The sequence below is a fragment of the Pongo pygmaeus genome, chromosome 3 (genome assembly GCF_028885625.2).
Source record: "Pongo pygmaeus isolate AG05252 chromosome 3, NHGRI_mPonPyg2-v2.0_pri, whole genome shotgun sequence".
NCBI classification, from domain to species: Eukaryota; Metazoa; Chordata; class Mammalia; order Primates; family Hominidae; genus Pongo; species Pongo pygmaeus.
In genome coordinates, this window is record NC_072376.2 from 123,313,447 (window position 1) to 123,335,878 (window position 22,432).

The following is a 22,432-nucleotide window of genomic DNA, read 5'->3' on the forward strand; positions in this document are numbered from 1 at the left end:
CTATGTATTAGCATTTGAAATTTTTAGCATCGTATTTTTTACTTTCCCTCTCATATTATTCCCATGGTGTATGTTCAGCCTTCTTGTATTCATTTTTCTTTGATATTATGAATGATTCCTTTTATCTTCATGTCAAAATGAAAATTTCGAATCCACTTATAGCCTATTCTAATTATTCACATGGGAGAAGTTTAAATTTATTCAATCATTTTTCTCCTTAGTCCTAGATACTCCTCAGGTTTAAGATATTATGTCCAAGATAAATAAATGTTTCTAGGCCTTTAGCTTTCTAAATAGGTATAAAATTGATTTAGAATGCTTAATAACTTACAGTAAAAATTGCTAACTTAAGTGGGGGGCAGTGTTTTTTTTTTCATTCAGTTACTTGAAAATTGATTTAAAATATTATAAATTGTGCATTTCACTACTAACCTTATAACACATAAAAAGAAAGTACAGGGCCAAGAGGTTCATCAGATTCTTCAGATGAAAGGAAAGCAAATGAGATAGACCACTGAGAAGAGAAAGATTGTATGCCTAAATTATGTATCCATGTATATTAAGCTATTTGACCAGATAATTCCTTGACTATCTACTTCCCTCTGCTAAATCTAATTCTTATTTTCAAGTATGAAAATATATTTAATAAGTTGGCAGAATTTTACCCTGAAACTACTTTCCTCATTCATCAAAGAATGTGATTTTTTAGACTATTTCTCTTTCATTAAGAAAGCCCCATCTGCTGGCTTATTTGCGGAAGTGCAATAATTATTTGAATCTGAAGTCCCTGAAATGATGGCCATTTTAGCAATTTCTCTTTACCTTTTAGTTATTTTAGATGCATAGATACAGGGACTGTGCCAAGTGGTATTTTCATCCTAAAATCATAGAGCCATATAATTTAGCAGAATCATCTTGAGGAACTAATCTCACAAATATGATCATGAAATACTAGTTGCAAGAGTAATAACTGATAATTGTTCCTTACATAGCCTTTATTAGTTTCATTTGTCTTTTTTTCCCCCATTGTAGGGGTCTTCCATTTTGAGAATGCTTGAAGACTGGATAAAACCAGAGAATTTTCAAAAAGGATGTCAGGTATGATTTATTACTTTTAGTGATATCAAAAGTAAACTACATTGATATGTGGCTGGTGAATGTTAAGATACGTGATTAATCAAGGATAATTTCCCTTTTAATCTCTTTACTGAGGCATAGATAATATAGCAAAAGATAAAAAGATGATTTTACATCCAATTGAGTACCTACATTGTATCTGTAATGATCATTTAGCAGAAGTCTCATGGAGAAGTTGAAACAGATTACTTAGTTATTTTTGAAACTCCTTACATGTGTATTAGTCAGCTTGGGCTGCCATAAGGAAATACCATAGACTGGGTGGCTTAAATAATAGAAATGCATTTTTCTCGCAGTTATGGAGGCTGGAAAGTCCAAGATCAAAGTGCTGGCTGATTCAGTTCCTGGTGAAGCCTCTCTTCCGGGCTTGCAGATGGTAGACTTCCCACTGTGTCCTCACATAGCAGAGAGAGAGAGGGAGAGAGAGAGAGCACTCTGGTGCTCCAGTATCCTCTTATAAGGATACTGGTTCCATCATAAGGGTCCCAGCCTCCTGATCTCATCTAAATGTGACACCTCCCAAAGGCTTCGTTTCTAAATACTATCACACTGGGGGTTAGGGCTTATATGAATTTCAGTGAATACGATTCTTTCCATAGCAACATGATATAAACATTTAAATTTATCTATAAAGGTCATCCCTTATACTGAGTATAAGACTTTTCCCTTATTATTAGATTAGAAAAGGCCAATATTAGTACGCTTATTACAATGGAGTCAGTGAATAAAGAGGCTTACTTCCTTTTGGTAACAGAAATGACAATAAACTTTCTGAAACATTTCACACATCCCACTTAAGCGTATTATTCCAGGAGATGTTTCTGTTTCATTTTCGTTCTTCTAACAGACCCTAAGCCAATCGTCCCAGGTTTGTTTTTATTTTTAATTTTATCAAAGTAGCTACAATGTGTCCCTATAACTGCCGTCTCCCCAGGTTGGCCCCATTCCAGCCTAGAAATGAAGTTTTCTTCCTACTCTTTCCCTTCCACCTACATCCTGCCTACTTCCATAACCCAGGTAGTCAGGAGTAGCAGTGCTAACGGTATCCATCCCAGAGAGCAGAAAACAGGTTGGAGAAATGCCCCCTGCTGGCTGCCACAGAAAGTACTTCTTCTGTATGTGATTCCCCAGAAGGTCACCATTCACATAGATCTCACTCCCATCAAGCCTTCTTGTGTGGCATTTAGCCCTCTCTACACTACTCTAAAAGAAAACGGCCCCCTTCTACCCAATAGTGAAACACCTAGGTGATTATTAAAGTAAGAAATAAAGTCAAGATTTCGGAAATATTTGGGAAGTATATCAGCATATTTTAACCCTTTGTCTATTAGTAAAATATTTTGTAGAGACATTAGGTACAAAGAGAGAAGCTACGTGCTTGTGCTTCTGCATACATGAGAACATCTTGTAACTTTTCCATAAGTTTCAAACTCAAATGTTATCATATCTTCCCTCACTGTAAGCATTATTATTATTATTATTGTTATTGAGACAGAGTCTCGCTCTGTCGCCGAGGCTGGAGTGCAATGGCGTGATCTTGGCTCATTGCAACCTCTGCCTCCCAGGTTCAAGCGATTCTCATGTCTCAGTCTCCCGAGTAGCTGGGATTACAGGCACCACCACACCTGGCTAATTTTTATATTTTTAGTAGAGATGGGGTGTCTCCATGTTGCCCAGGCTGGTCTTGAACTTGTGAGCTCAAGAGATCTGCCCACCTCGGCCTCCCAAAGTGCTGGGAGTACAGCCATGAGCCACTGTGCCCAGCCTATTGTAAGCATCTTTAATCAGGAACTCTGTCTTCTATATCTTTACCTATACTGCAGGGCCTAGTTTAATTACACATGTTAAGTCGTCCTGCAAATGTTTGTTAAACGAATGAATGAGTGAATAGCCTACAATAAATTATACAGGACATAGAAATAAAGAAGATTCATTTTCAAAAATTAAGTTAAAATTAGGTTTGTATAGTTTTGATCCTAAATTAAATTGTACTTAATAAATAACATACTTTTGGCATCTTCAGAGCTGGATTCAAATTAAATAATCTTTCATATTGACTTTGATAGAGAAGTACCAAGATTCCTTGAAAATGAATAGCTATCCTAATAATTGAATAAAACTCTCATATTTCCTTTAACCCAGTATCTATGTTATAATTAATTTAAAAAACCAGTTTTGTCTAAAACTAATAATTCTTAAGTTAAAAGTCTTCCTTTAACTGTGATCACAGATGGTGCTAAAAACTGAACTAGGAAGGATAGATATTAATATTTCATGCCATTATAGTGCTATGGAATGAATTTACACAAAACACCCAAACACCCTTTTCCTTCAATCTTCAAACACTAGCTAATATCTGAAAATAGTATATGATCGATATAGGCCACATCCAACAAGCTCTCAGACCAACTGGAACATAGTTCCATAGTTCACATAGTTCGAGCATCCCAACAATATCCTCCTTGAGTTGTCATCATCACTCTATGATTGTTGCCCTGAAATTCCACAGGCTATGAATGGGAGTTCAAGGTATTTCTGTTGCAAATACTAACTTTCTGCCAAAAGTGACTCTTTATTAGCTAACCTGGTGTGGAACTAAATCTGGGGCTGGCCAGTTGTCTATTCTCTTTCGTGCTCATCATCTTGCCCCAAACTCAACCTCCAACAGCAAAATAGGTGCAGGATGGGGGAAATAAGAGCAAAATTATCAACTGGAAAATCTTTAAGGCTATATGTGTACATAAAAGATGTCATAGAGAAGGGGACATTCATAACAATATGTGGTCATGAAATAGAAACCGAGAATATATTCTTCCTTTCTTTTTCTTCTAGTATCAGTAGTACTGTCAATAAGACAGGAATGGGTCAGCTGGAAAATGTCTTTTCCCTTCTTGGGATACTAGTAACAGAAACATTGTTCATTTCCTTTTGTGCTCACTGATTCCAACTAATAATGAACTGTGACCTAGATCATCATGTAATTTTGACTTGAATGATTACATGATTATTCAAGTTGAAGAGGGAAGTGTCTTAATATAGAATATTCAGAAGCACTAATCTAGACAATATAAAATTAGTACCTTTTAATATGCTGATTACATAAATTTCCATTCAGCCGGTGGTTCATGAGAAGCAAGAAACTGAAATTTTAAAAACAGTAACAACAATAACAGTGATGAAAACCACACACACTGATCCAGGGTTCAGAATTCTCCTCATCATAATCTCAGGCAAATCTCTTCACCTCTGAAGGCACCCAGGTAGTTAGGGAGAGCAGTTTCCTTCACCTCAAAATGTGGGAGCTTTATTAAATAATATTTAAAGTCCCTTCCAGTTCCACGATTGCATGTTTCTAAGCTCAAGACCTTGTAGTAGTCAAATAAACTCCTCTAAATTAATTTTAAAAGATACTCAATAGAAATTGTCATCAAAACACAGCTATGGTTATAATTATTACTATGCCAAGTATTCAATTATTATTATTTAAAAATATTAGACATTTGATTTACCAAATATCAATTATTTTATTAAGATATGATGAATGATTTGTGCAACTTTCTGTAATGAATACCTGAAAGTGATTGCTGCTTCTCCCTTCCTTTGCCTGCCCTCTGGTGGTAGTGCCAAGAAGTGAATTAACCAAAAGAACAAATATGGAGGCAGCATTCCAAAGTGGCTTCATCCCTCTTCCAGGCTTCTCGGAGTCCTTCTAATACTGTTTTATCTCTATGCCTGAAAAGAAGAGGAATTTAGGAGGTAATGTGATTTAGGTACAGCACCTACTGAAAATTATAGCAACTTAGACTGAAAATGATATGTGCAAAGTTAACATTAAGAACACTGAAGATGGTTCCATTTCTATCAAAGACCTCCACTTTCAGTCAGGACAATTCTAGAAATCAACAGAGGAGTGATACAGCAGGAACTTAGGAAAGTTTACTGGCAAACTCCAAGTGGCTCCCAGTTATGGGATTAGAAGACTGGGAATTTTTTTCTGGGGATAAATCACACTATATTTGAAAACTCATATATAGAAAGAGGTTTTGTAAAGAAAATTGCCAAAAGAAGCTTAAATCTAAAAGACTTGTACTTTAAAATATTTGAAGAGTGAAGACTCATGCTTTACAGTGAAAAATGTCCCCAATTCATCCACCACCACCACCATCATCATCATTATTATTCAAAAGGTTGTATATTTATTTCCTTACAGCAGAGATCAGCAAGCTACTGTCTGCAGGCCAAATCTGGCCCACCATCCATGTATTTTTTTTTTAAGGCTCATAAACTAAATATGGCTTCCACATTATTAAATGGTTGAAAAAAATCCAAAGAAGAAGAAAATATTTTATGATACATGAACATTGTATGGAATTCACATATCAGTGCAACAGCCGTGCTCATTCATGTACAGGTTATCTATGGCTGGTTTTGAGCAATGGAGGTAGAATCGAGTAGTAGGGGTTCGGTTCATCTTGTGAAAGTATGAGAAAAGCAAACATTGACTTCTAACATGCTGATTATGTTTCACACACAGCTGTACTTGGAAAAATACCAATTCAAGAATGCAAAAACTTCTGATTTTTGGGCAGCACTGGAAGAGGTAAGGAAGAGTATATGTCTCCAAATATTTCTTTGTCTGAGTTACAAATGGCTTACCAATCATTTTCTAATCTAACTATTCTATCCTTTTATTTTCTCATATTTGTTAATTAATTAATCTCCATTTTGTTTTCAATCTTAGGCAAGTAGGCTACCAGTGAAAGAAGTAATGGACACCTGGACCAGACAGATGGGTTATCCTGTGCTTAACGTGAATGGTGTCAAGAACATCACACAGAAACGCTTTTTGTTGGACCCAAGAGCTAACCCTTCTCAGCCCCCTTCAGATCTTGGGTAAGGCTTTATAATGCATTGAAAAAAAGCACAGAAATTTGGCAGAAGTATTGGTCATTTGTTTATATCCTGTTCTTGAGTACATGATGGATGAATGATATACAAGTATAAAGCCACAGTGCCTTTAGGAGAACAAGGAATTCAAAAATAGCCGAGTGATTTCCAGGTTTGAAATGGTGGGCAGAGTACATGCTATCTGCATCCTGTTCTTTACAGATATTGAAGACAGGAATGGAATTACCTAAAGAAATAAACCTACAAGAATAAAGAAAATAAAGGGAGGGGCTGTGTCACAAGTTCTGAAGAAGAAAAGCAGAAGGAGAAATACAGACTGAGGAAAATACAACCAGATAATAATAAGGGAACTTCCCTATCCCTAGACAGGTTCTAGGTTCAGTGTTAGCATGAAGACTGAAGGGTAAGGGTGAGAAGTGAGGCTGAAAATAGGACAATGAATTAAAAGTCTAGTTTCAGGACAATTGTGCCAGTTGGACCCACCCCTCACCCCTACTTTCTCTCTGCCACCTACCATTTCTTTCTCTGCAGAGAGCTCTCAGAAATCTGGCAATGGCTCCAGGAAAATATACAGTGGGCTTGTTTCCCAAAGAAATTGACTAAAACAGTAGAGGAGAGCTAAGGATTTCCATTTGGTTGAGACTCTCAGAGTAAAGCCTCCCTCATTATGTTATTTGCAGGATGGGTGGGCTGGAGCTGACGGCACCCCTCATACACACACGCAGAGCTCCCAGTCAGACCTTCTGCTCAGCAGAGAAACTAACTTCAAAAATACAACTCCCTTCAGACTAGGCAACATAACAAGAGCCTGTCTCTACAAAAAAATTTTAAAAAGGCACTGGAGTATGGTAGTTCATGCCGGTAGTCCTAGCTTGTCAGGAGGCTGAGGCGTGAAGATGACTTGAGTCATCTCAAGTCAGGAGTTTGAGGCTTCGGTGAGCCATGATCACAACACTGCACTCCAGCCTAGGTGGCAGAGCAAGAGCTCATCCCTAAAGATAATAAAATAAAATAAAATAAATAATTATATATATATATACATGCATATATATACACATATATGTATATATAAAATCCCTTCTCGATAATAGAGAGAGTACACACGAGCCACTAGAATCAATTTAATTCTTTCTTAAATATGAATGACAAAGATCACAAGATACATGAAAAAAATTTGGAAGGATAAAAGGTTAAAATTTCATGTGAACAAACAATTCCTGACTTTATAAGATGCATCATTAAGGAAACAAAATAAATGTATGAGATACATTCAGAGAAGAAGAACTATTACACCAATGAACTAGGAGCAGAATGTCTTAGAAAGGACAAATTGAGGGGGGGAGGAGCCAAGATGGCCGAATAGGAACAGCTCCGGTCTACAGCTCCCAGCGCGAGCGACGCAGAAGACGGGTGATTTCTGCATTTCCATCAGAGGTACCGTGTTCATCTCACTAGGGAGTGCCAGACAGTGGGCGCAGGTCAGTGGGTGAGCGCACCGTGCGCCAGCCGAAGCAGGGGCGAGGCATTGCCTCACTCGGGAAGCGCAAGGGGTCAGGGAGTTCCCCTTCCAGGGGTGACAGACGGCACCTGGAAAATCGGGCCACTCCCACCCGAATACTGTGCTTTTCCGATGGCTTAGGAAACGGGGCACCAGGAGAGTATAGCCCGCACCTGGCTCAGAGGGTCCTACGCCCACGGAGTCTCGCTGATTGCTAGCACAGCAGTCTGAGATCAAACAGCAAGTCGGCAGCGAGGCTGGGGGAGGGGCGCCCGCCATTGCCCAGGCTCGCTTAGGTAAACAAAGCAGCCTGGAAGCTTGAACTGGGTGGAGCCCACCACAGCTCAGGGAGGCCTGCCTGCCTCTGTAGGCTCCACCTCTGGGGGCAGGACACAGACAAACAAAAAGACAGCAGTAACCTCTGCAGACTTAAATGTCCCTGTCTGACAGCTGTGAGGAGAGCAGTGGTTCTCCCAGCACGCAGCTGGAGATCTGAGAACGGGCTGACTGCCTCCTCAAGTGGGTCCCTGACCCCTGACCCCTGAGCAGCCTAACTGGGAGGCACCCCCCAGCAGGGGCAGACTGACACCTCACACGACCGGCCAGGTACTCCAACAGACCTGCAGCTGAGGGTTCTGTCTGTTAGAAGGAAAACTAACAGAAAGGACATCCACACCAAAAACCCATCTGTACATCACCATCATCAAAGACCAAAAGTAGATAAAACCACAAAGATGGGGAAAAAACAGAGCAGAAAAACTGGAAACTCTAAAAACCAGAGTACCTCTCCTCCTCCAAAGGAACGCAGTTCCTCACCAGCAACGGAACAAAGCTGGACGGAGAATGACTTTGACGAGCTGAGAGAAGAAGGCTTCAGACGATCAAATTACTCCGAGCTACGGGAGGATATTCAAACCAAAGGCAAAGAAGTTGAAAACTTTGAAAAAAATTTAGAAGAATGTATAACTAGAATAACCAATACAGAGAAGTGCTTAAAGGAGCTGATGGAGCTGAAAACCAAGGCTCGAGAACTACGTGAAGAATGCAGAAGCCTCAGGAGCCGATGCGATCAAATGGAAGAAAGGGTATCAGCCCTGGAAGATGAAATGAATGAAATGAAGCGAGAAGGGAAGTTTAGAGAAAAAAGAATAAAAAGAAACGAGCAAAGCCTCCAAGAAATGTGGGACTATGTGAAAAGACCAAATCTACGTCTGATTGGTGTACCTGAAAGTGACGGGGAGAATGGAAACAAGTTGGAAAACACTCTGCAGGATATTATCCAGGAGAACTTCCCCAATCTAGCAAGGCAGGCCAACATTCAGATTCAGGAAATACAGAGAACGCCACAAAGATACTCCTCGAGAAGAGCAACTCCAAGACACATAATTGTCAGATTCACCAAAGTTGAAATGAAGGAAAAAATGTTAAGGGCAGCCAGAGAGAAAGGTCGGGTTACCATCAAAGGGAAGCCCATCAGACTAACAGCGGATCTCTCGGCAGAAACCCTACAAGCCAGAAGAGAGTGGGGGCCAATATTCAACATTCTTAAAGAAAAGAATTTTCAACCCAGAATTTCATATCCTGCCAAACTAAGCTTCATAAGTGAAGGAGAAATAAAATACTTTACAGACAAGCAAATGCTGAGAGATTTTGTCACCACCAGGCCTGCCCTAAAAGAGCTCCTGAAGGAAGCGCTAAACATGGAAAGGCACAACCGGTACCAGCCACTGCAAAATCATACCGAAATGTAAAGAACATCGAGACTAGGAAGAGACTGCATCAACTAACGAGCAAAATATCCAGCTAACATCATAATGACAGGATCAAATTCACAAATAACAATATTAACTTTAAATGTAAATGGACTAAATGCTCCAATTAAAAGACACAGACTGGCAAACTGGATAAAGACTCAAGACCCATCAGTGTGCTGTATTCAGGAAACCCATCTCACGTGCAGAGACACACATAGGCTCAAAATAAAAGGATGGAGGAAGATCTACCAAGCAAATGGAAAACAAAAAAAGGCAGGGGTTGCAATCCTAGTCTCTGATAAAACAGACTTTAAACCAACAAAGATCAAAAGAGACAAAGAAGGCCATTACATAATGGTAAAGGGATTAATTCAACAAGAAGAGCTAACTATCCTAAATATATATGCACCCAATACAGGAGCACCCAGATTCATAAAGCAAGTCCTGAGTGACCTACAAAGAGACTTAGACTCCCACACATTAATAATGGGAGACTTTAACACTCCACTATCAACATTAGACAGATCAACGAGACAGAAAGTCAACAAGGATACCCAGGAATTGAACTCAGCTCTGCACCAAGCGGACCTAATAGACATCTACAGAACTCTCCACCCCAAATCAACAGAATATACATTTTTTTCAGCACCACACCACACCTATTCCAAAATTGACCATATACTTGGAAGTAAAGCTCTCCTCAATAAATGTAAAAGAACAGAAATTGTAACAAACTGTCTCTCAGATCACAGTGCAATCAAGCTAGAACTCAGGATTAAGAATCTCACTCAAAACCGCTCAACTACGTGGAAACTGAACAACCTGCTCCTGAATGACTACTGGGTACATAACGAAATGAAGGCAGAAATAAAGATGTTCTTTGACCAACGAGAACCAAGACACAACATACCAGAATCTCTGGGATGCATTCAAAGCAGTGTGTAGAGGGAAATTTATAGCACTAAATGCCCACAAGAGAAAGCAGGAAAGATCCAAAATTGACACCCTAACATCACAATTAAAAGAACTAGAAAAGCAAGAGCAAACACATTCAAAAGCTAGCAGAAGGCAAGAAATAACTAAAATCAGAGCAGAACTGAAGGAAATAGAGACACAAAAAACCCTTCAAAAAATAAATGAATCCAGGAGCTGGTTTTTTGAAAGGATCAACAAAATTGATAGACCGCTAGCAAGATTAATAAAGAAAAAAAGAGAGAAGAATCAAATAGATGCAATAAAAAATGATAAAGGGGATATCACCACTGATCCCACAGAAATACAAACTACCATCAGAGAATATTACAAACACCTCTATGCAAATAAACTAGAAAATCTAGAAGAAATGGATAAATTCCTCAACACATACACCCTCCCAAGACTAAACCAGGAAGAAGTTGAATCTCTGAATAGACCAATAACAGGAGCTGAAATTGTGGCAATAATCAATAGCTTACCAACCAAAAAAAGTCCAGGTCCAGATGGATTCACAGCCGAATTCTACCAGAGGTACAAGGAGGAGCTGGTACCATTCCTTCTGAAACTATTCCAATCAATAGAAAAAGAGGGAATCCTCCCTAACTCATTTTATGAGGCCAGCATCATCCTGATACCAAAGCCTGGCAGAGACACAACAAAAAAAGAGAATTTTAGACCAATATCCTTGATGAACATTGATGCAAAAATCCTCAATAAAATACTGGCAAACAGAATCCAGCAGCACATCAAAAAGCTTATCCACCATGATCAAGTGGGCTTCATCCCTGGGATGCAAGGCTGGTTCAATATACGCAAATCAATAAATGTAATCCAGCATATAAACAGAACGAAAGACAAAAACCACATGATTATCTCAATAGATGCAGAAAAGGCCTTTGACAAAATTCAACAACCCTTCATGCTAAAAACTCTCAATAAATTAGGAATGGATGGGACGTATCTCAAAATAATAAGAGCTATTTATGACAAACCCACAGCCAATATCATACTGAATGGGCAAAAACTGGAAGCATTCCCTTTGAAAACTGGCACAAGACAGGGATGCCCTCTCTCACCACTTCTATTCAACATAGTGTTGGAAGTTCTGGCCAGGGCAATTAGGCAGGAGAAGGAAATCAAGGGTATTCAATTAGGAAAAGAGGAAGTCAAATTGTCCCTGTTTGCAGATGACATGATAGTATATCTAGAAAACCCCATTGTCTCAGCCCAAAATCTCCTTAAGCTGATAAGCAACTTCAGCAAAGTCTCAGGATACAAAATCAATGTGCAAAAATCACAAGCATTCTTATACATCAATAACAGACAAACAGAGAGCCAAATCATGAGTGAACTCCCATTCACAATTGCTTCAAAGAGAATAAAATACCTAGGAATCCAACTTACAAGGGATGTGAAAGACCTCTTCAAGGAGAACTACAAACCACTGCTCAAGGAAATAAAAGAGGATACAAACAAATGGAAGAACATTCCATGCTCATGGGTAGGAAGAATCAATATCATGAAAATGGCCATCCTTCCCAAGGTAATTTACAGATTCAATGCCATCCCCATTAAGCTACCAATGACTTTCTTCACAGAATTGGAAAAAACTACTTTAAAGTTCATATGGAACCAAAAAAGAGCCCGCATCGCCAAGTCAATCCTAAGCCAAAAGAACAAAGCTGGAGGCATCACACTACCTGACTTCAAACTATACTACAAGGCTACAGTAACCAAAACAGCATGGTACTGGTACCAAAACAGAGATATAGATCAATGGAACAGAACAGAGCCGTCAGAAATAATGCCACATATCTACAAGTATCTGATCTTTGACAAACCTGACAAAAACAAGAAATGGGGAAAGGATTCCCTATTTAATCAATGGTGCTGGGAAAACTGGCTAGCCATATGTAGAAAGCTGAAACTGGATCCCTTCCTTACACCTTATACAAAAATCAATTCAAGATGGATTAAAGATTTAAATGTTAGACCTAAAACCATAAAAACCCTAGAAAAAAACCTAGGCATTACCATTCAGGACATAGGCATGGGCAAGGACTTCATGTCTAAAACACCAAAAGCAATGGCAACAAAAGCCAAAATTGACAAATGGGATCTAATTAAACTCAAGAGCTTCTGCACAGCAAAAGAAACTACCATCAGAGTGAACAGGCAACCTACAAAATGGGAGAAAATTTTCGCAACCTACTCATCTGACAAAGGGCTAATATCCAGAATCTACAATGAACTCCAACAAATTTACAAGAAAAAAACTAACAACCCCATCAAAAAGTGGGCGAAGGACATGAACAGACACTTCTCAAAAGAAGACATTTATGCAGCCAAAAAACACATGAAAAAATGCTCACCATCACTGGCCATCAGAGAAATGCAAATCAAAACCACAATGAGATACCATCTCACACCAGTTAGAATGGCAATCATTAAAAAGTCAGGAAACAACAGGTGCTGGAGAGGATGTGGAGAAATAGGAACACTTTTACACTGTTGGTGGGACTGTAAACTAGTTGAACCCTTGTGGAAGTCAGTGTGGCGATTCCTCAGGGATCTAGAACTAGAAATTCCATTCGACCCAGCCATCCCATTACTGGGTATATACCCAAAGGACTATAAATCATGCTGCTATAAAGACACATGCACACGTATGTTTATTGCGGCATTATTCACAATAGCAAAGACTTGGAACCAACCCAAATGTCCAACAATGATAGACTGGATTAAGAAAATGTGGCACATATACACCATGGAATACTATGCAGCCATAAAAAATGATGAGTTCACGTCCTTTGTAGGGACATGGATGAAATTGGAAATCATCATTCTCAGTAAACTATCGCAAGAACAAAAAACCAAACACCGCATATTCTCACTCATAGGTGGGAATTGAACAATGAGAACACATGGACACAGGAAGGGGAACATCACACTCTGGGGACTGTTGTGGGGTGGGGGGAGGGGGGAGGGATAGCATTGGGAGATATACCTAATGCTAGATGACGATTTGGTGGGTGCAGCGCACCAGCATGGCACATGTATACATATGTAACTTACCTGCACATTGCGCACATGTACCATAAAACCTAAAGTATAATAATAATAATAAAAGAAAAAAAAAAGAAAAAAAAAAAAAAAAAAAAAAAAAGAAAGGACAAATTGAGAACACAAAAGAACCTGAAAGATTAAATTTCTGATTCTCGAATTAATAGATCAACTAAAAATAAATTTAGCAAATCATCCAAAAATACAGGGCAAACACACATAGAGCTGGCAAATATGAAAGAGAAGACAAATATGAACAGTCTAGCACCTAACAGATAGGCGTTTTTATTTTTTGGCTTTTTTTTTTTTTTGAGACAGAGTCTCACTCTGTCACCCAGGTTGGAGTGCAGTGGCACGAAGTCAACCCACTGCAACCTCTGCCTCCTGGGTTCAAGCAATTCTCCTGCCTCAACCTCCCGAGTAGCTGGGATTACAGGTGCATGCCACCACACCCGGCTAATTTTTGTATTTTTAGTAAAGGCGGAGTTTCACCATGTTGACCAGGCTGGTCTTAAACTCTTGACCTTCGGTGATCCACCCACTCAGCCTCCCAAAGTGCTGGGATTACAGGCATGAGCCACTGTGCCTGGATTAGATAGGATTCTTTTTTTTTTTTGAGACGAACTCTTGCTTTGTCGCCAGGCTGGAGTGCAGTGGCAGGATGCTGGCTCACTGCAAGCTCCACTTCTCGGGTTCAAGCCATTCTCCTCCCTCAGCCTCCTAAGTAACTGGGACTGTAGGTGCACGCCACCACACACAGCTAATTTTTGTATTTTTTTAGTAGAGATGGGGTTGTACCATGTTGGCCAGGATGGTCTTGATCTTCTGACCTCATGATCCATGCACCTTGGCCTCCCAAAGTGCTGGGATTACAGGTGTGAGCCACTGTGCCTGGCCAATAGGCATTCTTTAAAAGGAAAACAGAGAAACTTGGAGGCAAATAATATCAAATACATAATAGAGGACACAAGGATTCTGATTAACAGACCCCACTTAGTAAACAGTACAAACAGGAAAAACCAAAACCCCAAAACACACATAGATACACCCTCACAAAATTTCAGAAAACAAAGACATAAGTTAGTGTGGCACTAGACTTCTCCACATCAACCCTGAATGCAAGAAGCGAATGAGGCAATGCTTCCAAAATACTGAAGCAAAAAATATTTGCAACCTCTAGTTCTATACCCAGTAAAATTAAACCAAGTATGAAAGTACATTAAAGACATTTGCAGAAATGCAGCCCCAGAAAATGATTTCCACATAACACTTCTTTGAAAGTTACTTAAGGATGCACTTTAGAAAGGGTTTTGGGGGTTGGAGGAGAAAGAGAAAGAAAAGAAGGGAGGATATGAATAAATTAAAAAAAAAAGTGAAATACATAGGACACGGGATTCAGGAAATGGTACATCCAACCTAGGAAAGCCACGAAAGGAAATGCTCAGGGTGCTGTGAGTGCCTGTAAGGGCAGGATGACTGGGGCTGAGGTAGGCAATCTCCAGGAAAAAGAGAAATTCTCTCCAGTGGGTAGTGCGGTTGGGAAGATGAAAAAACTTGAGGATTTGGTGAAAGCCCATCCGTTTGGTCAACTATAAAAAAGAAAATTAGAAAAACCCAAATCAAAGATTGTATATAAAAATTATGATCCAAAAATATGAAGCGGAGTTCTCACAAGATCTGATGGTTTTATAAGGCCATTTTCCCTGCTCTTGCTTGCTCTCTCTCACCTGCCGCCATGTAAAATGTCCCTCTCCCTCTTCTGCCATGATTGTAAGTTTCCTGAGGCTGCCCCAGCCGTACAAAACTGTGAGTAAATTAAACCTCTCTTCTTTATTAAAAAAATAACAAAAATATGAAGCAGATAGAATGATTTTATGCCATTGATATAGTATGAGAAAAGGCTCTGATGTTAGAGAAATTTTACTTAAGTGGCTCAGGGGCCATGAAATTGGACCATGGTGTAAGAAATGGATCTCCCCACACTCCTTGACCAACATTATATACAATATACATGCTATAATTTCATAAATATTAGGTATTGACTTTTAACTTTATAATCAGCCAATGGAAAATGTAAACATTTTTGTTATGGTGGCAGAATAAATTGCAAATATAAAGTCTTGACATTGTAACAAGAAAAATCACCTGACAAAAAAAGGACTTGGAAGAGGGAGAAAAGGTGGGAGAAAGTGTTGGGATACTAGTTCAGAGGTGTGCAGGAATGGCTCTCTTCCCAACTTAGTAACATTTTCTTGTCAGTGACATGTTGGTAGCTTGAAAATGCTCCTGATGCGAGTATTACGTGGAAATGAGCAAATACTACATTTTGCCCATATGAAAACTGGGTGTTAAACATTTACCAGTACTCCAGTGGATATCCTCATTTAAGTCAAGAGAGTAGTTAGGACTAAAATTTATGAAGCAAGAAATGGCAGTATGAGTATATTATTTAGAGGCACAATTACAAACTATAGAAAATCTAAAAATAATTTTATTTTATTGAAAGAGAAATGGAAGAGAAAGTAATATATATATAAGCTCAATCACCCTCTTTCAATGGGCAAGTTAATAAATATTGTCTAAATAAAACAGAGGCATTTAAAGTCCAATTAGACTACAAAGGCACTAAAACCAGATCACTTAATAGGGGATGCTTCTGAGCAGGGCTGGCCTGTGGGAAGGGTGAGTAAGGAGATGGTGGTTTTTCAACACTAGCTTTTTAAGTCTTTGAGTAGTGATGAATTTATCTACAAATTGCACACATTAAATTCTCCTGAGCATTTAAACAGCACTTACAAACTTAATCAAGTCCTCTTAAAGATATATCACTTACAAGAAACTTATAAATGTAACCAAATTCTTCTAAACAACACTAGCTAAAATTTTACTGAATTCATTTATAATTTCAAAATACAAGCACCACCAAAGAAGCAGATTTATAAATCTAATTAAAATTTTTTCTATATATTTTATGAATCCAACAAATTAAAACTCAAATATAGTGTATCAAATTTTTTGCACATTTTCATTATGTTAAAAATCAAACCCTTAACAGGATTTTTCTAGACATTTAAATATGGCTACTGAGTTAAGATTTTCTAAGTATTTCAATTAAAACAATTCCAGTATGTCATTTTCTCTACTTTACCAAATGTATTTATTTATTTAATTTGTTTTCTGAGACAGGGTCTTGCTGTATCACATAGGCTGGAGTGCATTGGTGAAATCATAGCTTACTGCAGCCTCAATCTCCTGAGCTCAAGTGATTTTCTCACCTCAGCCTCCCAAGTAACTGGGACTACAGGTGCTCACCAACATGCCCAGCTAATTTGTAAAAAAGTTTTTGTGGAGAAAAGGTTGTTCAGGCTGGTCTCAAACTCCTGAGCTCAAGCGATCCTCCTGCCTTGGCCTCTCAAAGTGTTAGGATTACAAGTGTGAGCCATCACAGCTGACCTCAAATTTTTAAAAATGTTTTATATATTGTAAAGGCTGATAAAGCATGCAAAGCACAGCTGAGGATTTCAAAACTTATCACACCTGCATGAATACAACTTATACAAAAATCTTAATACTATAAACATTTCTGCATAACTAAATCGTTATTTTTGTATGTATTTCTTGGGTGCCAGCTGCTCCCATCTGAAGGAAACAAATTCAAAATCTCAGGAACTCCAGTCCTGGGCCTGGCCCCAGGAGCTGGGATGTACCACTCTGGGGACATCTTCCTAGCCCGGGTTACCCAGCTGAGCCCCTCCTAGAGTGGATCCTGGCAGCATAGCACATCACTAGTCCTCTGGACTTTGTTCCCATTTCACCCATATCCAGTTTATATTGCCCCCTCTTTCAACATTTGAATACTTTGTTTGAGTAGAGAGAATCTTTCACCCATTCCCACCCAGGTGTCCTCTAATCTCCACTGCCTGATTGTCACTGAAGAGATACTTTGTCTTCTTTTTCTCCTTCTTAATGACTTCATTGACATTATTTTATAGTCACATATATAAATTATTGTAAGATCAATTCTCTTGTAGCAATTAGAATAACACAAAAAGATGTTTTAGAAAGTCTTTAATAACTCTAAACTGGTTCCTTTATAGTTACTGGTTTATGTTCTAGCAAATTAGGTTGACCAACTCTAATACCACTGGAATATTTGGATATTAAATCTAAAAATATGTCTCTTGTCAAACAAGCTTCCATTTGGAAAGTTTCGCAGTAATTATTCTCTCTTACTATATGAGTCCACTGATTTGCTGAGCCTCAATTAATTGGGAGAGGGAAGCAGGAAGTGGAGTAGGGCAGGGAGGGTCACAGAAGGCTTTCTTTTCCAAGGATGTGATATTTAAGGTGAACAAATTGGTGTGGGGAAGTGACTGCTCTGGATGTTCAAAATAGAAACTATGGCCCGGCGTGGTGGCTCATGCCTGTAATCCCAGCACTTTGGGAGGCCGAGGTGGGTGGATCACTTGAGGTCAGGAGTTTGAGACCAGCTTGGCCAACATGATGAAACCCCGTCTCTACTGAAAATACAAAAATTAGCTGGGCATGGTAGCACACACCTGTAATCCCAGCTAGTCGGGAGGCTGAGGCAGGAGACTCACTTGAACCTGGCAGATGGGGGCTGCAGTGAGCCAAGATCATGCTACTGCACTCCAGCCTGGGTGATAGAGTGAGACTCTGTCTGAAAAAAACAAAACAAACCCCCTGCCCCAAAACAGAAACTACAACATATATGAAAGCCCCAAAGTCTTGTACACATGATTTACAACACTTATTGAACATTGACCAAGTGGTTGGCACTATTTTAAGCACTTCAGATGTATTTTATTTTATAGTAAATGAGGAATTCGTGGTAAAAGTGATTAAGTAATTTCAAGGTCACACAGTGTAAATGATGGAGCCTTGATGTGAACCCAGGCAGTCTGGTTCCAAGAAACAGGATAGCAGAGAGTGACTGGGAAAAGTGGTGTGAGGTGAAGACGAAGAGGAAGGCAGGGACCAGGTATGCAGACCATGTTAAAGATTTTGGAAAATAGTATGCAAATTGAAGGATTTTAAGGAGATAACTGGCAGGATCACATTTACATTTTTCAAAATTCTCCTCTGGCTGCACTGTGGAGAACTGATCGCAGATCCTGGGCAGTTGGGGAGGAGTGGAGGCAGGGAGACCAGTTAGGACAATATTGCAATGAGCAGCCCACGTGATAGTTGACGGAAACGATAGGCCTGGACTAGGTAGGAGTGGCTGTGGGCTGGAGGGCATGGCAGATGTTCCAAAGATTTTGTTGAGCTAAAATTCCGAATTAAAGAACAATGTGGAAGGAATTCAATCAGGTGAATTGGCAGAGAACAATCTCCTTTTAGAATATTGTTCTCATCTTGCACCATAGTGATCGTAGCCATATTTATTCAGAAGAGAAAGATCCTTATAGTCTCATTTCATGATGAGTACTCTATAAGGGGGGTAACAGAGCCTGTTTCCTGGATTACAATTCAGGGCTTGGAGAAATAAGTCACACTACAGCACACTCAGGTGTTTCCAAAAATTAAAATTGCCAAAGCACTTGACTTTCCAAGGCATCAGAGAATGATGAACTCTCGGAATTATTAAATTAGCTGCTTCCAAGATGCCAGTTGACACCTGAACTGGAGAAGCATTGAGAAAGCCATTGTACTCACCTCGTTGAGGCTCATTTCCGGCCTCTCTTCCTGGAAACCTCAGACACCCAGCCTCCCACACTAAGTGACATTCAGAGAAACTGGGTATCCTGCTATAATGCGAGTTCTGAAAATCAGTAGGTCACACCACAACAAGGGAAAATTTGACTACTTAGACCAATATGAGGTCCCTTCAGGGAGTGTCTGTATACTCCCTGAACTATGCAGATAAGTGTACTCCTTACCTTTATTTTAGAAAGGAAAGATTAGATGATGATGGAGAAAACATTTGTTTTTCACTTTTTCCTCTTCATGATACATGAATTGAAACATAGATCTGACTTGTTTTCAGGTGATAATTCAACTACCAAAATCACAGAATAATCTCTGTGGTTGTTCTGTTAACAACTATAAAGTGTTTCTTTTATAGTTACTGTTTTGTGTTCTAGCAAATTAGATTAACTATTTAATACTGCTGGAGCCTCTGGATATTAAAATTTTAAAAGTATTTCTCTCTTGAGAAATAAACTTACACTGGGAAAATTTCCCAGTAACTGTTACTTCCTCTCATACGTATCCATTAATTTGTTAAGCCAAAGACAGTCAACAATTTAAGCCAAAGACAGTCAACAATTTAAACTAAGGAGTTTTTTTAATTAATGGGGTTGGATTTTTAAAAGCTGCTTGTTGGTTATGAATTTCTCTTCACACAAACCAAACAATCTTACTGCCAAGTGAACTAAATATATCATCAGGGTATAAAATCACTTTTTGTAACAATAAATTTTAAAATTTTATTCACCAAGACTTAGAACATAGAACCGTATTAACATTTATACTGTCTTTAATATTTGTCTTCAGTTTCCACCTTCAGATACCATTTTCATTTTATTTATATCCATAGTTGCATGAATTTTTTGTGGTGGCTTCTCATAAAGTTAATATGTTCGTTCTATTTTTATTTTTTAAGAAGTCATATATGCATAGGAAAAGAAACTTAGAAAAGAGGTTCTTCTCTGTTGAGAAAGTTTGTTAAAAATCAGTAGTAGCTCCTGAACAAATAAGAAAGAGCCTTTATAGCAAAAGGATTCTTCTTTGTTTAAAAGAAGAATTTGATCATAATGAGTGCCTTCATGCACCCATAAAGGAATTAGCTTTTTTTCCAACCCTAACTTCCATCTACTTTCTGTTCAGATGTGTTCCTGTTTGGTAGACAGTGTGGCCAGTTAAGTTGTACTGTGAGTTCAATGATCTTCTCTAAATATTTTCTCACTGTTTAAATAATCCAAGATTAGGAAATTCTTACTGACTAGAACCTTTTTATAATTCAAATGGCTCACCCATGTATAAGTTATTGCTTTAACACCATATCCTCAACCATCTCTTAGAAATGAGCCAGTTTCACATCTCCATCCTGGGATGTCTCTCTCAGGAAAGCATATGTGCCTTTGATAGTCCACTCCATGTAAACAGGCAGAGCGAATGGGAGTAAGTGTGTCACCTTGGTGCAATCAAAGTCAGTTTCCTTAGAGAAAATTAGAGTGGCCATATTTCATACTGCTAGAACCTCTTACATGGTTAGATAATGAACTATGTCTATAAAAATGAATTCTGATACTCTTGAATGTTAGCCAATATGTAGAAAACTCAATTGTTTCATTTATGTAATTTCCATTTCTTCACACTTTATACTCTCAAGTCTGTGATTTTACTCCACTTAGATTACATTAGATTATGTGATTCTAAAACTATAAAATTGTATAGCCTCAACTTTCTATCATTTTTATCTTACGATACTCTTAAAGACCTCAGAGCAGTATTTTTGTACATGAGGTTAGGAGAACAGCTTCTGCCCTTTTGAGGCATGGTGTAGTCCCAGAGGCCATGTTTTAGAGAGGATAGTCAAAACAGGAAATCTTAACTGTGGGCCTAGATCATCCAGACACTGCCTGCTCTGTTGTTTCAGTCAGATTGGCATTGGGGAAAGAAGAGGAAGCATAAAATGTGAGTTTACGTGGCAGCACCAATTCAGCAGACCAGTGAAAGTGAGATATATAGGTAAGATGTGGCGTGTTAGGAATGTTCTTTGTTGGTCTTCTGAGAAGCTGCAAGGGCTCTTAGTTTGGTGTCCCTAGAAGCAGACCCTGAAATGATCATGTGCGTGAAAGTGACTTGTTAGGAAGTATTTCCAGGAAAGATCAGTGGGGGAGCAGGCAGTGGGATAGAGAAGGAAAGGAAGCCCAGCAAAGGTGCTGTATGAAGCAGGCCCTGAAGAGGGTAACTTTGACTCAGTCCTGCAGGAAAGTCCTGGAGCCAGTGCAGCTCATACTTCAGAGTGCTCCTGAAGGATGGGGCAGGAAGCATTCTCACACCTGTCAGTCACTGTTAAGGGCCACATCCAGAAGGACGTAAATTCCCAGGAACTTCTGGCTTTCCTTGCTCAGGTAGCTGGAAGGCAGTCCTCTGTCAGAGAGACCCAGGTATTGATTGTTGGCTGGGAAAGCACACTGGTATCCAGGGTGTACAAAAATGACAAAGGGGGCCGGGCACAGTGGCTTATACCTGTAATGCCAGCACTTTGGGAGGCCGAGGCAGGTGGATCACCCGAGGTCAGGAGTTCCAGACCAACCTGGCCAACATAGTGAAACCCCGTCTCTACTAAAAATGCAAAAAAATTGACTGGGTGTGGTGGCAGGTGCCTGTAATCCCAGCTACTTGGGAGGCTGAGGCAGGAGAATCACTTGAACCTGGTAGGCGGAGGTTGCAGTGAGCCGAGTCCGTGCCATTGCACTCCAGCCTGGGCAACAAGAATGAAACTCCATCTAAAAAGAAAAAGAAAGAGAGAAAGGGGTCTAAGGAGATAAGGGGGAAGCACTGACAGTGTCCACTATAAGGCCCAAGAAGCAATTTATGTGTTGGTTTTATGAAACGTATAGCCAAAAACATTCCACTGCAGTAAAATGCTCCAAAGGAGCTGATTAAAAAAAAAACTCAATGCTGTAAAACACTTCAATAGTTCTAAAACAAGGGATTACTTCTTTCAGGTATATAGCAAAAATATATTCTCCTTGAACGACATAAATTTTGTTATATCTTGAAAAGGTGAAATGTTAACCCTAATTCTCTGTTAGGGAATTGAATGTTGACAGATAAACCAACTTTGAGTTGAAACCTAAACCAGCCAATGGTACGTAGATTCACCTTCTCTCCAGATCTGCATTTTCTGATATGAGAAGATGCAAGAACAAACCAAAAAAAATGAGATTTCAAGACAAAACTCTTAAGTATATATATCAAAATACAAAGTTAACTCCCACCTACCCACTCTGCAAGAAAACACCAAGTAGCTAAAAAGAAGCACTGAAAACTCATGAAACATACTTACCTGATGATTCTTCCCTTGAGCGCATCAGTTCTATTTCTAAATAGGGGATATTTC

General features: G+C 39.1%; 1 protein-coding gene across 1 annotated transcript in view; it reads left to right on the plus strand.

Annotated features, from left to right (window-relative positions):
* ENPEP (glutamyl aminopeptidase) overlaps nt 1–22,432 on the plus strand; it is a 96,314-nt gene that overhangs the window by 39,241 nt on the left and 34,641 nt on the right. The window contains exons 8-10 of the mRNA XM_054485806.2: nt 1,033–1,098; nt 5,672–5,737; nt 5,879–6,030. Coding sequence (XP_054341781.1) covers nt 1,033–1,098; nt 5,672–5,737; nt 5,879–6,030 — 284 coding nt within the window. The remainder of the gene's footprint in view (nt 1–1,032; nt 1,099–5,671; nt 5,738–5,878; nt 6,031–22,432) is intronic.